Here is a 19,835-nt window from a genome sequence, read left to right on the forward strand (position 1 = left end):
CATAGGCAGTGTCACTACCCACAAGGCCAGACCGTTTACAATATTTGAAATGTAAAAAAATGGTATATAGGCAAAAATATCAAACATTTTTGGTAATTAGAGATATAGTATTTTTTACATGCTGATATTCCGTTAAACGAAAACGATTATCAGGCCCGACATCGGGACTGATTTTGGGCCCGATATCGGGAAGTGTAGATCTAATTGGCCCATTAGATCTGTGTCCAAAAACCGACGTCGGCTCGGGTCGCGCCAAGCTCTTTCCCCGCAATTTGCGAATTTTGGTTTTCGGTAGGCCCCCTGTTTACACGCTTGTGCCTGCGGAAGCCTGCCGAGACTCGCCACGCGTATAAGGCGCGGTACCCACCGGCATTTAATCTATATTATTGACAATCACGCATGATTTATATACGTAACAAAATACTTACTTACATTGATCCCCAGTTTAGCATTCTTATTTACTCCAATCTTCAAAATATGTCGTAGTTTAATTAATAGCTCATTCAGTTGTAACAGTATAATGGTATGTATAATTTATATCATGTGTCCGTTAAACCATCGACAAAAACGGGGATTGGTAACATGAATATTACCAGCCTTTGATGTCTAGTCTGTGTCACCAGTGAAACGTAGATTGGGCTGGGGCTAATTTTTATTACTATCTACTTGATAAACTGCTTTGTAGAAAATTCAGATCATTGCAGCTTCTGCTCATTATTAGCCAACGCAAAATATACCTAACCGTCTTAAGTAGTGACCAGAAAAGAAAGGCAATGGATAAAAGGAAACTATCAACAGCCGGAGACAGTCTCTACCAAATACTTGAAGTGCCCAAAACTGCTACAGCCGATGATGTCAAGAAAAGTTACCGAAAATTGGCGTTAAAATATCATCCCGATAAAAATCCCAATAATCCAGATGCTTCGGAAAAGTTTAAAGAAGTAAACCGCGCACATACTATTTTGAGCGATGCGACGAAGAGAAACATTTACGACAATTACGGCTCGCTCGGGCTGTACATTGCGGAACAGTTCGGCGAAGAGAATGTTAATGCGTATTTCGTGGTTACGAGCACCTGGTGCAAGGCGCTGTTTATCGTATGTGGTATTCTGACGGGCTGCTACTTCTGCTGCTGCCTGTGCTGTTGCTGCAACTGCTGCTGCGGAAAGTGCAAGCCGCGCCCGCCAGAGGAGTCAGGCGACTACCACACGCTGGAGCGCGACGACTCTGACGGCGTGGCGGCCGTGACCGTGCAGCCCGGCGGCGAGGGCCGCCCGTCTGGCAAGCAGGCGCCGCCGATCGCCATGCCCGCGCCTCCCGACGTCGGCTCCTCCGAACCGGCGCCTGCCTCCTTTGGCGCCTCGGAAAATACTGGCCTCAACACAGGTGGGGTCAATTATGGAATTTCACATTAACATACTTAAATGCAACATATTCATCTTAATATTGTTTCCATTTTGTCACTGCAATGATCTCTCCATTCCTTGCTGCCACAACTATTTTAGTTAATATTCTTGGTTGTAATGTTTCTGATTGATGCTTTCCTACAATGCTTGAAGGAAAGAAAAAGTTGTCAGTACAATCAATCCAACCATCTAGCAAAACATTAAAATGTAAAGTTTTAATTCACTTCCTTCCTCCTAACATTGCTCATTATATGCATTGAATTGACCATTAGTAAAATAGTTCATAATATTAGTTACAGGTTAATGATAGTTTAAGCACTTGCTCTCAGGCCGAGATATACCTATACCTATGGATACAAATGTATATGTTATGAAGACTGCTTCTACTTCTTTGTCAGAGGTCAGGGATGATAGACATAATATTACATGAAATATTCACATTATTTTGTTCACAACCTTTTTGTGATAATAATGAGGCAATCCTCTTTATTTGTGGCTTTCCATCAGATAAGAGTCTTTATGCTTCATCTGCAATGAGGATGTTTCTGATAGATTTCTGATGGAAACATCCATATTGCTCTCAAAGCATAAGGACCCTTCGGTGATGGAAATCCACATTTAGTTGCTTAATTTCTTTCAATTGTCACCATTTATGTTCTAAATGCAGCACTGCATGGAGAATAAAACTGTAGTAAGTACTATTATAGCAGATTACAGTGCAGAACTAAATTAATTGACCATATGATTTAAACTATAAACTTGTACGAGCATAAGTCAGCCAAATTACCTCTTTTATTGGTTAGTTTTATGATGTTTCAAGTTTCAACTATGCACTGATTATCAACTATAACAAACTTATGCCAGTTGGATCTCTGGACAATTAAGCTGCAGTTTGATATCAGTGTTTCTATAATTTTACTTTTCTTACCTGGACATACCTGACTAGTGCAGTCTGTGCTGTTTAGTCCTTGGCAGCAAAAGTTTTTAGATGATGGATTAATGCTACCCAACTAAGCAAAATAGCCCTATCTCAAAAGAAAATTCATTGCTAACTTATACTTTAGTTTCTGTAGCTCATAATTCCATTTTTAAAATAATTTCTTATTGTGATAGTGCTATTTGCTGTGATGCGGAGGCAGCTAATCCACTCCCGTCTGGTTGATGTGAATTATATGATACTGCAATTTGTTGTTTTGCCATTTGCTCCTAGAGAATATGGGTTGTAGTACCAAAGGAGATAAAAATATACTTAGTCAATTTTAATAGGAAAATTAAGATTGATGTCCTTATACTCACTAAACTGAATCTATTTCATTTGCAAATTAACTATTTAGACTTTGAGGTATGTATGTAATATTTTGAAATATTGCCTAACATTTTTCCTGATGGAAGTAAATGTTGGGAGGGGCATCAGATATACCTTTTCCCCCTTGCCACTTCATTGGAGACGTCACTGGTATTTTCTAAAAACTTTATCTGTGAAAATCTGTTCAATGCTTGGGGTCAGAATAAAAGTGCATAAGCTTTCGCCTGACCACCTTAACCTTTGGTATGCTTAGGAGCAGATCTGCTCCATGTATATTCAACCAAATTCATCTTAAACATGAAGATGTCATAGTTGCTAAATAAATGGCAAATTTTTGACAGGCGCATATGAAAGGTTAAACCTTGATAATGCAAATCGAGAATCCCTATTGCCCAGCCTAGACTTGATAGATGTTTACTTCTCATATATCTAAACCAACAATAATGCTCCAGTTTGACCACCACAAATTAGAGTGGTAATTTATAGCTAATCTTGAGTATTAAAGCCTTGAGGCTCAATAGCATTCGACAATGAGAAGGTCTTTGAGTTGTGAAGACTTAATGTGAGTATTTATCCCTCAAGCCTTTAAAACTCATATGTGTACACTGGCTACTCCTGGTTATGGATAGTTGTATAAAGTCATTTAAGTTCTAACTACCTTTGGCACAGTCACTGCTGGATGAAGTCGAAAGTCCTCATGCAAAGTATGTTTAATTATGAGGTTCACTGATTGCCGCAGCGAAAGCATTAACTGTACTCTGCTAATTCCAAGGGCAAATTACGTTCGTAAAGCGGGAGTTCCGATAACCATCTATCATGCTAGGGGTTATTTTCTGAATGAATGGACAGTCGGAAGTCATTCGGAATTACGCAGTTACAAGATGTAGATCTAGATAGATACTTTACTTTAGATAGATAGGGTGTATTTGCGTAATTCGTATAGGTCTCTGTTCTCAGTCTCACAACCTTCTATCCCTCCCCAAGTCATGTTATTGACTAAAAAATATTATATAGCCCTTGTATGATAAAATTAATAAAACTGAACAGAGTAATGACCATGTTATCCAAGAGATACAAGTTTGCAAAAGGTGACAACATACAATATTGCAACATTATGCTTGAACTTTACATACAAAATAACAATAATAGGAGAAAGATAAACTATATCAACCCTTTTACAACTCATTACTTACATATTAGTCCGCGTGAGTTGGATTGAGTGACTTAAAGCCAGAAGTCCATTCCTGTATCTTTATACATATAAATGTATTTTTTTGATACTTAATTATATTAAAATTCAGGTAAATTACATTCTTTAGTGAGGCCTTAAAACTATTTACTTATGACTATGACCCATCTATAAAATTTAGTTTATTTATTATGGTTTTCTTTTTAATATTTTGTGATTAGAGAATTTACACTATACATACATAATAGGTACTTGCTCATCTAAGACATAAGAATAGACAAAGTGTAGGCAGGATCTATGGCATACATACTGTAAAAACAATTAAATGTTATTATTATGTTTTTCACGTGTTTAAGGTAAAAGTGATCTTTTTTCTGATTGTTTAATGCTAAGTGAGCTAAGTAGGCTAAGCACAGGAGCACCGCAACGTCGACAGTATCGTGCCCGCGCAATAGATTACCCGTCCCTCTCTAATTAAGGCTCCCTACGTTCATGTTCTTCTCACTGAGCGTAAGCGTGAGTGAGAATGTTTTGTTTTTGCGTGTAATTTTAATTTGATGTAAGTTTTAACAAAAAAAGCAATCGATGAGTTCCCTTTAAAATAAATATGCGTAGTTTTAGAAGCAATTTTCATATTATTAGCTTTTGTGCATCTTTAAAGTGCATTTTAGACCTATGTTCGTGATCTTTTTATATCGAGCGACAGTCCAATAATCAGGATTGGTATCCAAAAAGTCACTAGAGAAAGGTCTCAAGATTGCTAATTAAATTATTGGCAACCGTATTGTGGTCTAAAAAAGCGATACGATATTTCTGAACTTCTGTTCTCTGAACATAGGGCACCATTTTACGCCACATACGGCTACATTTGGAAAAAGACGTGTTGTCTATCTCGTGGACGAGATGCTGTCGCGGCGCTCTTGATTATAAACTGTCAAAAAATACACGAAATTCGTTTGCATTATACACAAAATATACCCGATTTCTTTATTAAACCGACATATTTATTAAGTAGTAACTAAAATCTCTTAATAAGTGCCGCCAAACTACAGCAAAAAATATAAAACACATCTCACAGATTAACAAACACCCCTCATCTCATATAGAACACCAAACGATCAAATGGTCAGAGCCTAAAGAGAAAATCACTCAAACCGTCACTGTATCATATTATCAAGTTAGCAATCAGTCTCTTTTAATCCCGCCGTGAAATAAAAAGGCGAAATAAACGTCCGTGTTTTTTTGTATCCAAAAATACGGAATTACCACATGTATACATATTACATAATAGATACAATAATCAGTCCGATTATACGAAATTTGTATAGAATTATACGATCTGGCAGCCCTGCTCCCTGTATAGTCCCGATTTGAGGATTTTAAACGGCCGTAAGATTTAAATATTTTTAGCCTTTGCGATGGTAGAGTTCCGCATGTTTTTTGCCTATGCGATTTGAACCCCGTAAACTTTTATTAAATTTAACGTGTTATGGCATAATTTTAACTTCATTGTCTTGTCTATCGACCTATCACCTCTATCGAAATCACTCAATATGCAACTCACTATGTGCACGACTGTCACGACATCTAGCGTCCGCAAGTCTAGGGGAAAACGTCAATTCACTACATCTTATAAAACTACTCCAAAATTAAAAACTGCTGAACAGATTTTCATACGACTATCATCTATCAATAGAGTGATTCATGAGGAAAGTTTAGGTATATAACTTGTTAAGGTTTTGTGTAAATTGGTTGAAATATAACGATACTGTTAGAAAAAATCACGCTGGCTAGGAGCTTTAATCGAAAACGCTGCCTAATCCGTTTGAGCTATAACAATATTGTGGAGTTGTCTCTCTTTCATGGGTCTACAAAAAAGTCCGCGATGTTGAATGTCTATCTTTTAAGGATAACTTACTATACCCATTCTTAACTTCTAGAAAAAGATGACGTAGTATGTGGCATTTGCAAAGCTATTTACACGGATACAGTATTAATAATTATCAAATTAAATATGTTACTTATATTAAGCATTTCATACAGATTACAATGGTCCATTACACCATACAATTTAAATGAATATTTCAGGAGTAATCGTAAATGAAAGTTTCACTTCGAGCCATATAACTTGTATGTAATGTTAAAGACGCTCTCCGCAGTTAGTTCTAATTTTTAGCACCTTATGCGCTGGGATCGCTTTACTTACCCCCACCATGCACTTCGCACGGTCCCAATAGCGATAGAGAGAAATTTCGATTTTCGATGTTCACGGTGAGCCCTCAGCGTTATGAAATATTAACTGTTTAGCGTTTTATATCGATCGAATAATATATTATTTCGATCAGTACCACTACTGCTCATCAGTACAGCTTAGGCTAGGTGTTAATGGTATAATTGTTGGAGTTTTTAAAGGTTTCCTACGATTCGGTAGTAGCAAAGACAGATACGCTTTATTACCCGCCGAGTGCAGCAGGGCACTAGAGGTTTAAAATGATGGCGAGGGGTTTATTTACAACTGCTATGTATTAATATGCAAAATAAAGTATATGCTATATTTGTGACCTTCATGGATGTTCCTCGGGTACCCGGAACATAATTGGATGAACTTCGCTCGTTAGAAAAAAGATTCTAAATATACCTCTATTTTTACAATTTTTAACTATCAATGTTTGTATGTATGTATGTTCGGATCAAATCTTGCAAACTAAATTAGACCTGCTTCCCATTATTCGATTGAGCTGAAACTTCACAAACATTTGTCAGTTGGATGACAATGCAATATTACTCGTATGGTACCATACCATCGAGATCTAGCTGATCTGATGATAGACACATGATAGGAACTCTTTAATGAAACTACGCAACCTACCTAATTGTTTGGGTTTTTTGGAATTATCTCAATGAATATTATTAGTTTCCTTTTGTAAGAAACATACAATCGGCGATAAAAACTTGTATCAATAAATATTTTCTGACAAAATACTTACATTTAAACCTCTCTTTATTTACATCCTGCTTGGTTAAGAAAAAAATACATCAAAATAAATGACAGTCGTATATTTTTAAACACCATATTAACTAGTTAATATACGGCTCCGATCTTACCGCGCCGGGTTGCTCGTTTCACTCCCGTCCTGATCCCGGCCATATTTATATATTACGCTCCCACTCTTTGGCGATAGAAATCGTTCGCCTTAATGGTTGTTAACTAGCATTGTAATCCTTGTAGGAAAATATCTGTAAACCACAAAACCGCTGCCGCTGTAGTAATATAGAATCTCGTAACCCTCGTCTTGAAAATCATAACCCACTTTTTAGTTCTGTTTTCGCTACATGCTCTTTGTTGTTGGTGTTTAAGAAGTTTTAGTTTTGGAATACTGTTTCCATTTCTAAAACTTCCAGAAAAAATAATTAGGTATTCTCAATGAAATAAGATGAATTAAAATTTATTATTTTTGTATGAAATTGATAACAATGATAGGTGTTATGTAAGTATGTAATTTGAATACATATTTTCAAAAATATTGTTTTACCTACCCTATATATGTTTCGTAAGAATTTATCGCGTATGAAAATACCCATCTCCTCATGGATTTCGCGAAACTTAAAGCCCTTTAAGCGATTAATATTTTAATACATTATAAGTAAATTAGTAAAAACTACATTTCCCAAAATTTAAATAAAAATATGTTTATTGTTTGCTTACCAATAGTGCATGATAAGAAAGTTATATATGTATTGCACTAAAATTATTTTATACAATAGAAAGAAAAGATTAAATTAATGGTACAAAACCACATGTGCCTAAATGCATAGGTACCAAACCCGCGCTAGAACGACGTGCACTGGTACGCGTGACATAAGTACAGTCAAAAAAATATTAGGTCAACAATAATTCTACATATTCACTACATTTGCACGTAAAGGGTGTTTAAGTAATCTCTTGTGTTGTATTTAGTAACTTTATATATTTATGTTACATTCTTTAAGTTCCTCTCTAACCAAGCGCTTCATGGGCCTCATCTTATAAACGTATACCACCTATTTTATTTCAATGTAGGTATCTACACAGCTGTGACTGTTGACTTATCTATACCTCATTATGTTTTATCTTATCCGGTTAGCATAATTCATCGGTGATACATATTTCTTTTATCAAACAGGTAATCAAGCATGTCTGATATCTGTGACTACCTTATACCTTAACCCATGTTTTGTCAAACTATTTTACAAGTAGGTACATATTGTTTGTGACCCCTCCACTTATAATAAGGTTATGTAACCTTGTGAGTGTGAGTAGTAGAATTATTGTAGAATGATTCATAGTAAAAGTAAAATTTTACATTATACATATTTTAAGCCTACAGTACAGGGATCCTCTAGGCAAAATCCCTCATCATTAAGGACCGTGCCAGAATGATAGTGGACAACTGGAAAGGTGCATTTTTTTAAATTCTGAGTAATATATAAAAATAAAACATAAAATAAACCAAACTTTAACATCCTCTTAATAAACTATTTTTAGGAATTCACTGTTAACTACTTATTTTGCTTGCAATCTGACTTTCTTTTTTATATTCTTCATCAGATTTTGGACGACGAAGTCTGTCACTTTTTCTGATGCCCTATTCCACTTTTTCTTGAAGTCATTGACTGACGTTGCAGCTTTGACATTTTTTTGTAGGTGCCGCTTCATTATAGCCCAGTATCTTTCAATAGGCCGGACTTCGGGGCAGTTAGGCGGGTTCATGTATTTTTGAACTACGTCCACTTTGTTGGTTTTATACCATTCTAGTGTGACCTTAGAATAATGGCATGATGCCAAGTCTGGCCAAAATAAAGTCGGTATCCTGTGCCTTTTGATGAAGGGTAGCAGCCTTTTCTGCAAGCACTCCTTGCGATATAATTCGGTGTTCAAGTTTTCTGTGGTAAAGAATGCTTTAGACCGCATCCCGCATTGACAGATTGCCTGCCAAACTAATATCTTCTTGCCGAATTTCTCAATACAGATGGCCTTATCCTTTTGATTAACCTTTTTACTAGCGGGTACCGTGATGAACTGGGGTCCTGGTAAGGTTTTAAAATCAAACTTACAATATGTTTCATCGTCCATTATTATGCATAGCTTTTTTTTGGTTAGTACAATATCGTAGAGTTTTCTAGTACGTTTTCGGACAGCTGCCGTCTGCTTATCATCTCGTTTGGGCTGTTTTTGTTTCTTGTATGTTTTTAAGTTACACCTGAGTTTGATTCGCTGAATCGTCGAAGACGACGTATTGGCTTTTTTCGCGGCGTCTCGTACCGAAAGGGACGGTTTTTGTAGAAACATCCGCATCACTTTCTTCTCCAGTGACGAGTCCCACGTACCTCGCTTTCTGCCAGACTTAGGCAGATCTTGTAAACTAGTAGTTTCACCGAACTTTTTTATTAATTTGTGCACACCTGATGGACCAACGTTATACTTTTTAGCGAGTTTTCTGAACGTCATACCCTTTAATTTGCACCAGTCGTCCAAAATATTTTTGCGAACTTCTAAGTTTATTCGTGCCATCTTGATAATGCATTAGAATTTAAACTGGTATTTGTCACTGTCAAAAAATACACTTAACTGGCCTTTATAAACGACTAAAAAGTTTTACTCTTTGACACAGAAACAAGTATTTATATGATCATAAACTTGTCCACTATCATTCTGGCACGGTCCTTAGGTAGTGCTAAGAGTCACACTTCGTCTTTAACATTGAAACTAATGCCTATATTAAACTCTGGCTTAACTGACATTTTCTCTCAAATTTACTGATATGAAACCGTAATATGTATTTCGTTCTTTGGCGAACTGCATGTTTTCATTTATAATCACATATAATGCTTTGGAACTGTTGGCGGTTCATTCTGAAGATATGGGCATTTTAATTGTTTCTAACACGAGTATCTAATGTCCTGATGCTTATCTTATTGTTTGTCTATGTAAACTTCTATTCGATACCACGTTCGGGCGCAATCCTAGATTACATGCGATGATTTATTCAGTATCGTATCGGCATGTAATTATTCGTCTCGTCTTAAAGGGCATAAGTAAAAAATGAGATATACCGATGTAATATGTACATCGCATTCTCTTCGTATATTATGAATATTAAAAGTTTGGACTCATTTAATTGTCACTTGTGCGTGTGGAGTTTTCGATGAGAAGGAATCGAGTATTCACTACGCAATGTCCTTGTAACTTCCTGGTAACGCAAGCCACTATGTGTTCCATTTTTGCGCAAAAATACGATGTGGGTACGAATAATAGTAGATTGTTAACCAAGAGTGGAACGAGAACTATAACACCCGAGATATTTCGCCAATAGTTCGAGGGTGAGACGGTTACTTTTACCCTCGTTAAACACTACTTTTCATTTCGATTATGAGGAAAGTTAAACACAAGAAATGTAGGTTATGACTGGAATTGGAGCCATTTACATTCTGATCGGTTAAAAAATCTAAAACAAAGGGATGTCTCTGAAAGGGCCTTAAAAAGGTGAAACTGGATGAATGAATGTAATGTAATGATAATATTTAAAAACATGGATCGTCATTTATATATTAAATACAAGTAGTATATTTTTTTAATAATGCAATGCAATTTAATTTCGATAATACTTGGTCTGAAAATGTATAATATGACATATGTGGCTGTTAGCCGTTGCTCGAAGTACAAAAAAAAATACTTTCCACCCTAGGGTGGGAAATGCAACTTACCACCCGACTATCAGCCTATGAAAGGTGAACTTTCCGAATAGAGGAAATAAAAAAAAAAGCTTTTTTAGCTTATTATATGAGTTAGGAGCCAAAAATTAATTTCATAAAATTTTAGAAAGCTTATAATGATTAAAAATTGGAACAAATCACTAAGGGACATAGCTGTGGTTAATATACATGAAATTGCGTAAATATACATTTTTTATAATGTTAATATCCATAGAGGAAAATGGGGACTATGTTTGTATGGGGAAGCGGTCGTCCACCATCGTCTTAAGACCATCGAGGATCATTGTGTTAGTAAATAGTCTATTCCTAGTGTTAGAACGACATAACTATACTTATTAACGTTAGCTATTTATTTATTATTTCGAATGTGTATCAAGCAGCAACTATTCAGGTACAGACAATCTAATCTGTTTGCTACGATACTCAGAATGCTCTAGGAGCTGACCCTCACTCTGCGCACAAGGGGTGTAGCTTGCTCGCGCATGGTGGTGTAGAAGCAGTTCTTCCGCGCCTGCGCTAACATCACCGATGCTATCTAGAATTCAGGCTGCCCCACTAGCACTCTGAAAGCGCTATTATATTGAACACGCAGAGCGCTGTACTGTTATAAGTATAATCAGCCCAGATATTGCTTGTCTGAGACCCTAAAACGAGGCTTATGAAGTGGTTGTTACCGCCGTAAAATTTAGTCATTCGTTCAACAAATGACTCGCGAAAATGCTATTAACATGTAAGGAGTGGTTCAGAAATAAAGTAGCAGCACGTTATGTGGTTTTTCATTTTATTTAGTGATAATTTTTAAATAGCGCATTTCTGTTGTAATCCGTACATGCTATTCTATACAAGTAATACTCTCGGTGTTCTCCTTTTATATTACGTCTCTTAAGACTTTTTGAACATCGTCTTCTGTGAGAATTTATGAGGTGTTTCTCATAAACATAGTTTTTTCTTTAAGTTTGATAAGCTACTTAATGCATTATTAAATTGTCTTATATTCTATATTGCAATTTTTTGATTTTACTTTGAGGTAGTTACATAGAATTTCAATTTCTGTGTATTTGCGATTTTTACAGAAATTTGTCTCCCATAGAAAAACCTCTGTCAGAGGTTAGATTGGAGAGACTTCCTGACTACCGAAGATGAACTCCAGTTTATTGGTATAATTTACTCTTAAGATGATATTCCTAAAAGCATACAACTAGTTGTGAAAATTGAAATTCAAGTGTGGCATTATGGAAAACGGCAGGTGAAGATTGTCAAATTCTGTTGTACAAAAAATTGCGAAGTACATTGCAATAAAAATGAGAAAACTCAAACAAACTGATATTTCCCAATATGACTTTATTGTTATTATATAGTATAATAAACTGCTTCATAATTAGTAAAAAAAAAACAATATAATTCACTGCCACTTTTCTACTGAACCACTCCTTGTATAATAACACCTGTTTCTTTTTGCGTCGGGGGTTAAAATACAATATGTGAAGTAAATTGAAATAAATTATAAAAAGGACAATTACAGCTCTTGGTATCAATTATATTATGTAATTTTAATAGTTTTACATGACTATATGGACGAGGTAGTTGCATAATGCACAGAGGCGACCGGTTGGCTCATTCAAGCAACGATTTTTCCGATCTTTTCGTACTTGCGTACCAGTGGCATGGTGCCAGATATTATACCGACCCGGGTAAGCCGAACTAAGAATTAACCGTATTTATTTAATGTATTGTAAAATAATATTTTAAGGTACTTTGATAGGTGTCCAAAAATGCATCCATTAGTCTTAACATCGATAGGAATGGTTAGAAATCGATTTAATAACCGTCGCACCACTGCTACGTACATAATACTACTTGTTCTATTGTATAAAGTACTAAGAATAAAACCAATAGGAAAATTAGTGGATTATGATTTTTATGTGCAACAAGTGTTTGTAGTTTAGTAGGGTTTTGTGTAGTTTTTATTTGTCTGGTCCGGTTTACCGCGCTGGTGCTATTCCTTTAAAAAAGATTCACACTTTCAATGCGGGGGCGTAATTTGCAACCTTAGCATTTAACATGTTAATCTTGACTGAATGAACGCGTGTCATTATTATTGCTGAACTAGGTTAATACAGGTTAGTATTAAAAACTAAAAGCTGATTTGTATATTGTAGTTATGCTTGTTATGTTTTCTAATTACCGGCTTATAATTGGCAACTGGCTGTCTATGTTAAGTGGGATTATTCACTTCGATATTAGTGTAACAGTTTGTAAATTGTTATTGACCAAACTAAACTTATGATGTAATTAATAGAAATGTCAACTTGGTTGACTATTAAAGCTAGGGGATGGCATAGTGATATTGTGTCAGTTTAGTTTCGGGTACTGATTTGTTTAGCTAGTCTGGGTTTAGCATTGGAATTGCAGCTTCTGAATAATAGTGTATTTTAATTTATTATGTATTCACGTATAATTAAGATTAATCCTAGTTGAATAAGACGTTAGATTTATTATTCAGAGCGAAACGAGATTGTTGATCACTGTGTTATGTATTATAGTTATAAGGTAAGAATAACGAGCTATATCGATATTTTATTCACAATCGCTTAAACGTAATATCCACATTCACGTTTCTATAAACCTAATACACTGTTATGACTTAAAAATCTCTTTAAATACGGATAGTCCAATTGTAGGTATTAATTTTGTGTGAAGTTTAATGTTACTCCCGGAACGGCGCGCTCGCCGTGGCCGGTGCGCAAGCTCCCTTGCGACGGAGCCACTCGAGCCGCGTCTCCGCGGAGTTTTACTGTATCTAGCTTATTAGATGGTATTCCAAAACAATTAGGTACCTAAACAATTGTTCGGAATTACGACTGAGAATATACGACGCAGCCGCGTTGGGCTGGCGCTCGAAGCTTGCGCGTGCAGGGCTCCTGCGCCTGCTGTTAATATTTAAAGTATTTAACATTGTACTAGTCAACGACTATATTAAATAGTAGGTACCTAATAAGGTTCTTATATGTAATTAACGTACTTGGATTCAAATAAATTACTGCATTATGAAATAATCTCTCTCATTTAATAATATCAGGTATCCCAATCTTATTTAAAGCTATTTGAGCTCGAGAAAGTGGCAGAAAGAGATCATAACCTCATATATTTTAGCCATGTAGCTATTTTTGCGATGTCATACATAAGAATTTGAATGCACAATGCTACTTTATAAAAGTACGTTACGTAAGCTTCTGACACTTTTTCGAATAAAAATACCCAAAGTTTAGTCGTCAAGTCTCCCATAGTGTTGTCATTTTATATACTTATTTATCTCCGTTATGTAATCGTAACCGTTTATATTTTCTTATTTTCAGGAAGCAGTATTCCAAAGTACACGTGAAGTACCTATTCTCGGCTAGTCTAACGTATATTTAAGAGTAATGAAGAAATAAATTAACCATGATTGCGCACTGTTGCTGATAAAATTCGAGCCTTTTATTATTAACTGTAAGTTATATTTTTAATTTTGTATAATTATTTTTCAACAATATTATTCTGATATTACTTTTCTGCCTGTGGCTAGTCTATATGTGACCATGTTTATAAGAGACATGCAAACTATTTTTCTATCCATTTAAAACACTTTCTGTTCTTATTTTGTTTTTAACTGTGGTTCCAGAGAGAAGAGAGTTAGTGTTGGTTTAGTCAAGGGAAAAATCGTGCCGCGAAAAGAACTGTTGCACTACATATAAATTGAATACGTGTGCGGAAAGGTTTCAGAGACATCATCTAGTCAGATTGCTATTATTTTCCGGTACAGTATTTTCTTTTGACTTTTCAACACTGTAACCTACTTAAACGCCCGCAAATCTTTCTTTGAACGAATCTTATCAAAAAAGCTACCGTGATACTTAAAAGAGGAAAGGGGACGATCGATTCTCCATACAAACGCAGTCCTCATCTTCCTCTCTGGATATTGACATTATGGAAAATAATTTTACACAATTTGATGTATTTTAATCATAGCTATAACTTTTATTATTAAAAATACTAGGCCCGACCGTTTGAATTATTTAGTTTTTTAAATTATTATGAGAATTAGGAGCGAAAAATAAGTTTCATACTAATTTTTTAATGCTCCTGACTCTTATAATATTCAAAAATTCGAAAGAATCAACCTGTCGGGCATAGCTATGATTAAAACACATCAAATGGTAAAAATATTTTCAATAATGTTAATATCCAGAGAGGAAAATGGGAACTACATTTGTATGGAGAGGCGGTTTCGGGGCGGTCGTCCCCTTTCGTCTTAAGCAAGCGAACACAAGCGAGATACGTGCTATTACGCCTATCACAGTCAAGTTTATCTGCGCAGTTCGTCTCAAAATATAGCTTTCAAAATAATTGCTTACGAATATTCGACTTAAAAGTAATATGTACCTATATTCATTATCTCAAATGATTCGGTCATTAAGGACTAGTTTTTTAAATATTGGCTGTATACGTATGTTCTAAGGCTTGAGTCGTCTCCCGTTGATGCCGGGTGCTACGTAGAGCGTCCCGTTTTGTAGAAATGTAATTTTATTCCCGTACTATGTGACACTGTACGTAGCGGAGACTAAGCCCTATAATTCAACCACCGAAAATAGATATTCCTTCCATACATAATATGTTTAAATTGTTTTATTCTTCAAAGTTACGTCAATAAAGTATTATCCTAAGTATTGTTAATTATTATATTGCCATGGCTATGATTTTAATATTTTTAACCTATTCTCTTCAGAGAGAGATATTACTTGGCTGCTATTAAGAAGGTAATGTATATTTGTAAGATAACAGTGATGGATTGCCATCATGTTGTTACAATCAGATCCAGAGAAAAGTAGATAACTCTTTCTACAGAAGTGCATGCATAATCTACTTGTCCTGACTGTTCCTTCGAACGAGCATTTAGGTTCATTCACTTATGTTTAGGTAATAATAATATTTATTTGGCCCCGCGATTTGCGTTATGAATAAAAATGCTTAGCGATTTAAATGTAATGAAATTATAAAAATAATTTACCGAAAAACTAAGTTCCCAGTGTAATTTCTTAATATTTTTTCCGTTCATGGTCAGTCGGTATAATTATACTTGCCATGGATTACTATTACATCAATCAAGGCTTTTCTTATCATAATCAACATCTGCATATACGGCATACCATACGTAAAACATATTTCTACTCACTTGCTCAAAAAGACGTTTTTATTCCACCGATTTTGGTTTTCAGTATATTATAACACTCGTGCTTTTTTATTATATTATCGGACTGAGTTAAAAAGGTAACTGATTGCTAATAATATACATGGAAACGGTGCCTTCTTAATTTGGTCAAGTAAAACATTTTTTCTAACCAACTATTAAGTTTCAAATGTTAATTCAAAGAGGTTTTATCACACCAAACATAATTATTTATAGATTAAATAATCTCGTAATTCATGTAATGAATAAACATAACATTTTATCGATTTGATCTCCATCCGTCGAATAGAAATAGGAAAAGATTAGCTTTTTTACATTTTTTTAATTGGCTGTTTGTCGATTTCGTTCGCGCCTTTGCCTTGCGCGCGCATTGGAATCGTGCGTAAAAAAAATAACGCGCCAGCCATTTTCCGTATATGTCATAAAATTGGAGTACCTAGTTTTGCATGTTTTTAGTTTATATATTGACGAAAATGTCATTTTCAAGCATTGAAAATGAAGAAAACATAAAATTGACGCTGCCACTAATACTAATAGAGGCAAGAGCCGAGAACGATAGCCTTTTACCGTCAAAATCAGGTGACTAATAATTGGCAGCATATGAAAATTTTATTCAATGGAATATCAGCAAAAACGCCCAGTCTTTCTTGGAAAACGTGTTGGTAGCTTACTTCAATGAACTGGCGAATAAGTGCCTACAAGCCCAGCACGCTTTGGTGCAATTATTCGATGTTAAAACTTGTAAGCCATCATTTTGAAAATTGTACTTTAACTGTTTAGACAAAAAAAAAATCGAAGTTTTGTTTTTTCCTCGCAAGTGTGCTGAAAAACGTCGTATGAAATGCGTGTACATTGAACATTACCCACATCGGCTTTCTTATTGCGCGCTCGCTTACAGCTCGCGCGCACAATATCGCCTCGTGTGTGATGACCAACTTAGCACACTTGTATCATAATGTACTATTTTTTCTTTTGTGCAGCGGTTACCAATCCTACCACTACTGACTGAACGGGAACAAACTCGTTTAATTTTATTTTACCGTAGTATTTATGTGGTTAAATAGGCTTAAGACTTTTGGTAGCATACCTTAGTTCTTGAATAGAAGCGCTGGTGGCCTAGCGGTAAGAGCGTGCGACTTGCAATCCGGAGGTCGCGGGTTCAAACCCGGCTCGTACCAATGAGTTTTCAGAACTTATGTACGAAATATCATTTGATATTTACCACTCGCTTTTCGGTGAAGGAAAACATCGTGAGGAAACCGGACTAATCCTAACAAGGCCTAGTTTACCCTCTGGGTTGGAAGGTCAGATGGCAGTCGCTTTCGTAAAAACTAGTGCCTACGCCAAATCTTGGGATTAGTTGTCAAGCGGACCCCAGGCTCCCATGAGCCGTGGCAAAATGCCGGGACAACGCGAGGAAGAAGAAGAAGACCTTAGTTCTTGAATCCACAGAGTCGCAATTTTTTTATATATGTAAACAGAATAAACCTTTGGGGTATGGGGTAGGAGGGTCGTTTCTGGAACATACATTTTTGATTTTTTTCTTTTACCATCGTAAAGAATGTGTTTAAATAAGTATGTTTTGTTAGATAGTTTTTTTTTTCGATCAATATTTCATAAAGTATAAGCGAAAAGTTGAATCCCATAAAGATTTCATGCATTGCACCCGTTAAGCTTATAAATGTCTAATAAATAAATAACAAATTGTCGTCACAAAACTGACAGTGGTCTTAAGAGCCCTTAATCCTTGGAGCGTTCTCCGATTTCACGAAATAACGCTCGATAGATGGCGTTGGCGCTCGGTACGCGAGCGCCGGCAACGCGACGCGCGTTTCAATGCAGACTAGAATAATCTTGATAGTTTTCAATATAATTTCAAGCAACATTAATTTTAGTGTTATATGATATCATATGGGCACTCTTTATTTTATTTTATATGCACAGTAGTTTTTTTTATGTACACTACTACTAAGTGTACAGACTACAGAGTGTACTATAACCCTTGCTCTTTATTCTGTCTCTTTCACACCAATGGAAAATGAAGAAGTTAGTAAATGACTGCAGGTATAAATAAAGTATATTAGTGCGATAGAGAGACAGATAGTGTTTCGTTGTCGTATCGTAAACGATTGGCATGTTGGCCACACACTTGCTTGGTGCCTAGCCAAAATACCAATCGTTTGCGAATAGATATTAGTGCGATAGAGAGACAGTAGTGTTTCGTTGTCGTATCGTAAACGATTGGCATGTTGGCTACGCACCCATGATACCTAGCCAAGAAGCCAATCGATTGCGCATATTAGTGCGATAGAGAGACAGATAGTGTTTCCTTGTCGTATCGTAAACGTTTGGCATGTTGGCTACGCACCCATGCTGCCCAGCCAAGATGCCAATCGTTTGTGCATATTAGTACGAGAGAGAGACAGATAGTGGTTCGTTGTCGTATCGATTGGCATGGTGGCTACGCACCCATGCTGCCTCAAGATGCCAATCGTTTGCGCACATTAGTGCTATAGAGTTTCAGTGTTATTTGAAATCACGTTAGGGTTTGTATTATTATTTATGACCCGAATGAAGTCCATCCAGGTTCTTATGATGGAGTCAGGAGTTGGTCACCAGAACTCCTAATCTACTCATTATAATTCCATCGTGCTTGGGCTCAAAAGATTTGCCCTGACGAACACCATCGATCTAGATGAGGTCCAGGGTCTCATGACGGAGTCAGGAGTTGGTCACCAGAACTCCCCAGAACTCCTAATCTACTCATCATAACTCCATCGAGTTTGGGCTCAATAGATTTACCCTGATGAGCACCATCAATCTAGATGAAGTCCAGGGTCTCATGATGGAGTCAGGAGTAGGTCACTAGAACTCCTAATCTACTCATTATAATTCCATCGTATTTGGGCTCAATAGATTTGCCCTGACGAGTACCATCGTTCTAAATGAAGTCCAGGGTCTCATGATGGAGTCAGGAGTTGGTCACCATAATTCCTAATCTACTCATCATAACTCCATCGTGTTTGGGCTCAATAGATTTGCCCTCACGAGCACCATCAATCTAGATGATGTTCAGGGTCTCATGATGGAGTCAGGAGTTGGTCACCAGAACTCCTAATCTACTCATTATAATTCCATCGTGTTTGGGCTCAAAAGATTTGCCCTGACGAGTACCATCGATCTAGATGAAGTCCAGGGTCTCATGATGGAGTCAGGAGTTGGTCACCATAATTCCTAATCTACTCATCATAACTCCATCGTGTTTGGGCTCAATAGATTTGCCCTCACGAGCACCATCAATCTAGATGATGTTCAGGGTCTCATGATGGAGTCAGGAGTTGGTCACTAGAACTCCTAATCTACTCATTATAATTCCATCGTGTTTGGGCTCAAAAGATTTGCCCTGACGAGTACCATCGATCTAGATGAAGTCCAGGGTCTCATGATGGAGTCAGGAGTTGGTCACCAGAACTCGTAATCTATTTATCATAACTCCATCGTGTTTGGGCATAGTTACGTCGTAATCTTGAATGAAAAAGGAAGCATTTTACAAAATACGCTCGTCTGTAGGAATAAGGACTCTTAACTACTCACGCTAATTGGGCTACATACACTTTTTTCTGAAAACTCCCATTTATTACAACCTTATTACCTCTTTAACCTTTCGTGTGCTGAATTCCCACAGCGGGAGGGGGAGAAAATGGCTACGTCTGCCGGCCTCCATTTTGCAAAAATTGCCAAATCTGAGGGCCGTTGGGCGGGCCAACACACCATCGCCCAATTAAACACGGAATAATAAAGTTTCTACCTGACCTAAAAGTTTGTTGACGATACTGACCAACGGTAGCCTATCATTGTCTAATGATCTAGCATTGTTATCTGTCAGAGCAATACAGAACTGATTGTCACCGACAGGCAAGCCGATATTCCTTCCTGGCAGCAGCGGGAGAACGG

The 19,835-nt window shown here is 36.5% G+C and overlaps 1 protein-coding gene across 1 annotated transcript; it reads left to right on the top strand.

Moving 5' to 3' along the window:
• Positions 1–581: 581 nt before the first annotated feature.
• LOC133522149 (dnaJ homolog subfamily C member 5) lies at positions 582–15,358 on the top strand. The gene is made up of 2 exons (XM_061857380.1): positions 582–1,386; positions 14,011–15,358. Exons 1-2 carry the CDS (start codon positions 774–776, stop codon positions 14,034–14,036), a joined length of 639 nt encoding a protein of 212 aa, XP_061713364.1. The 5' UTR covers positions 582–773; the 3' UTR covers positions 14,037–15,358.
• The last annotated feature ends 4,477 nt before the right edge of the window (positions 15,359–19,835 follow it).

This window comes from Cydia pomonella, chromosome 1, assembly GCF_033807575.1.
Source record: "Cydia pomonella isolate Wapato2018A chromosome 1, ilCydPomo1, whole genome shotgun sequence".
Taxonomy (NCBI): domain Eukaryota; kingdom Metazoa; phylum Arthropoda; class Insecta; order Lepidoptera; family Tortricidae; genus Cydia; species Cydia pomonella.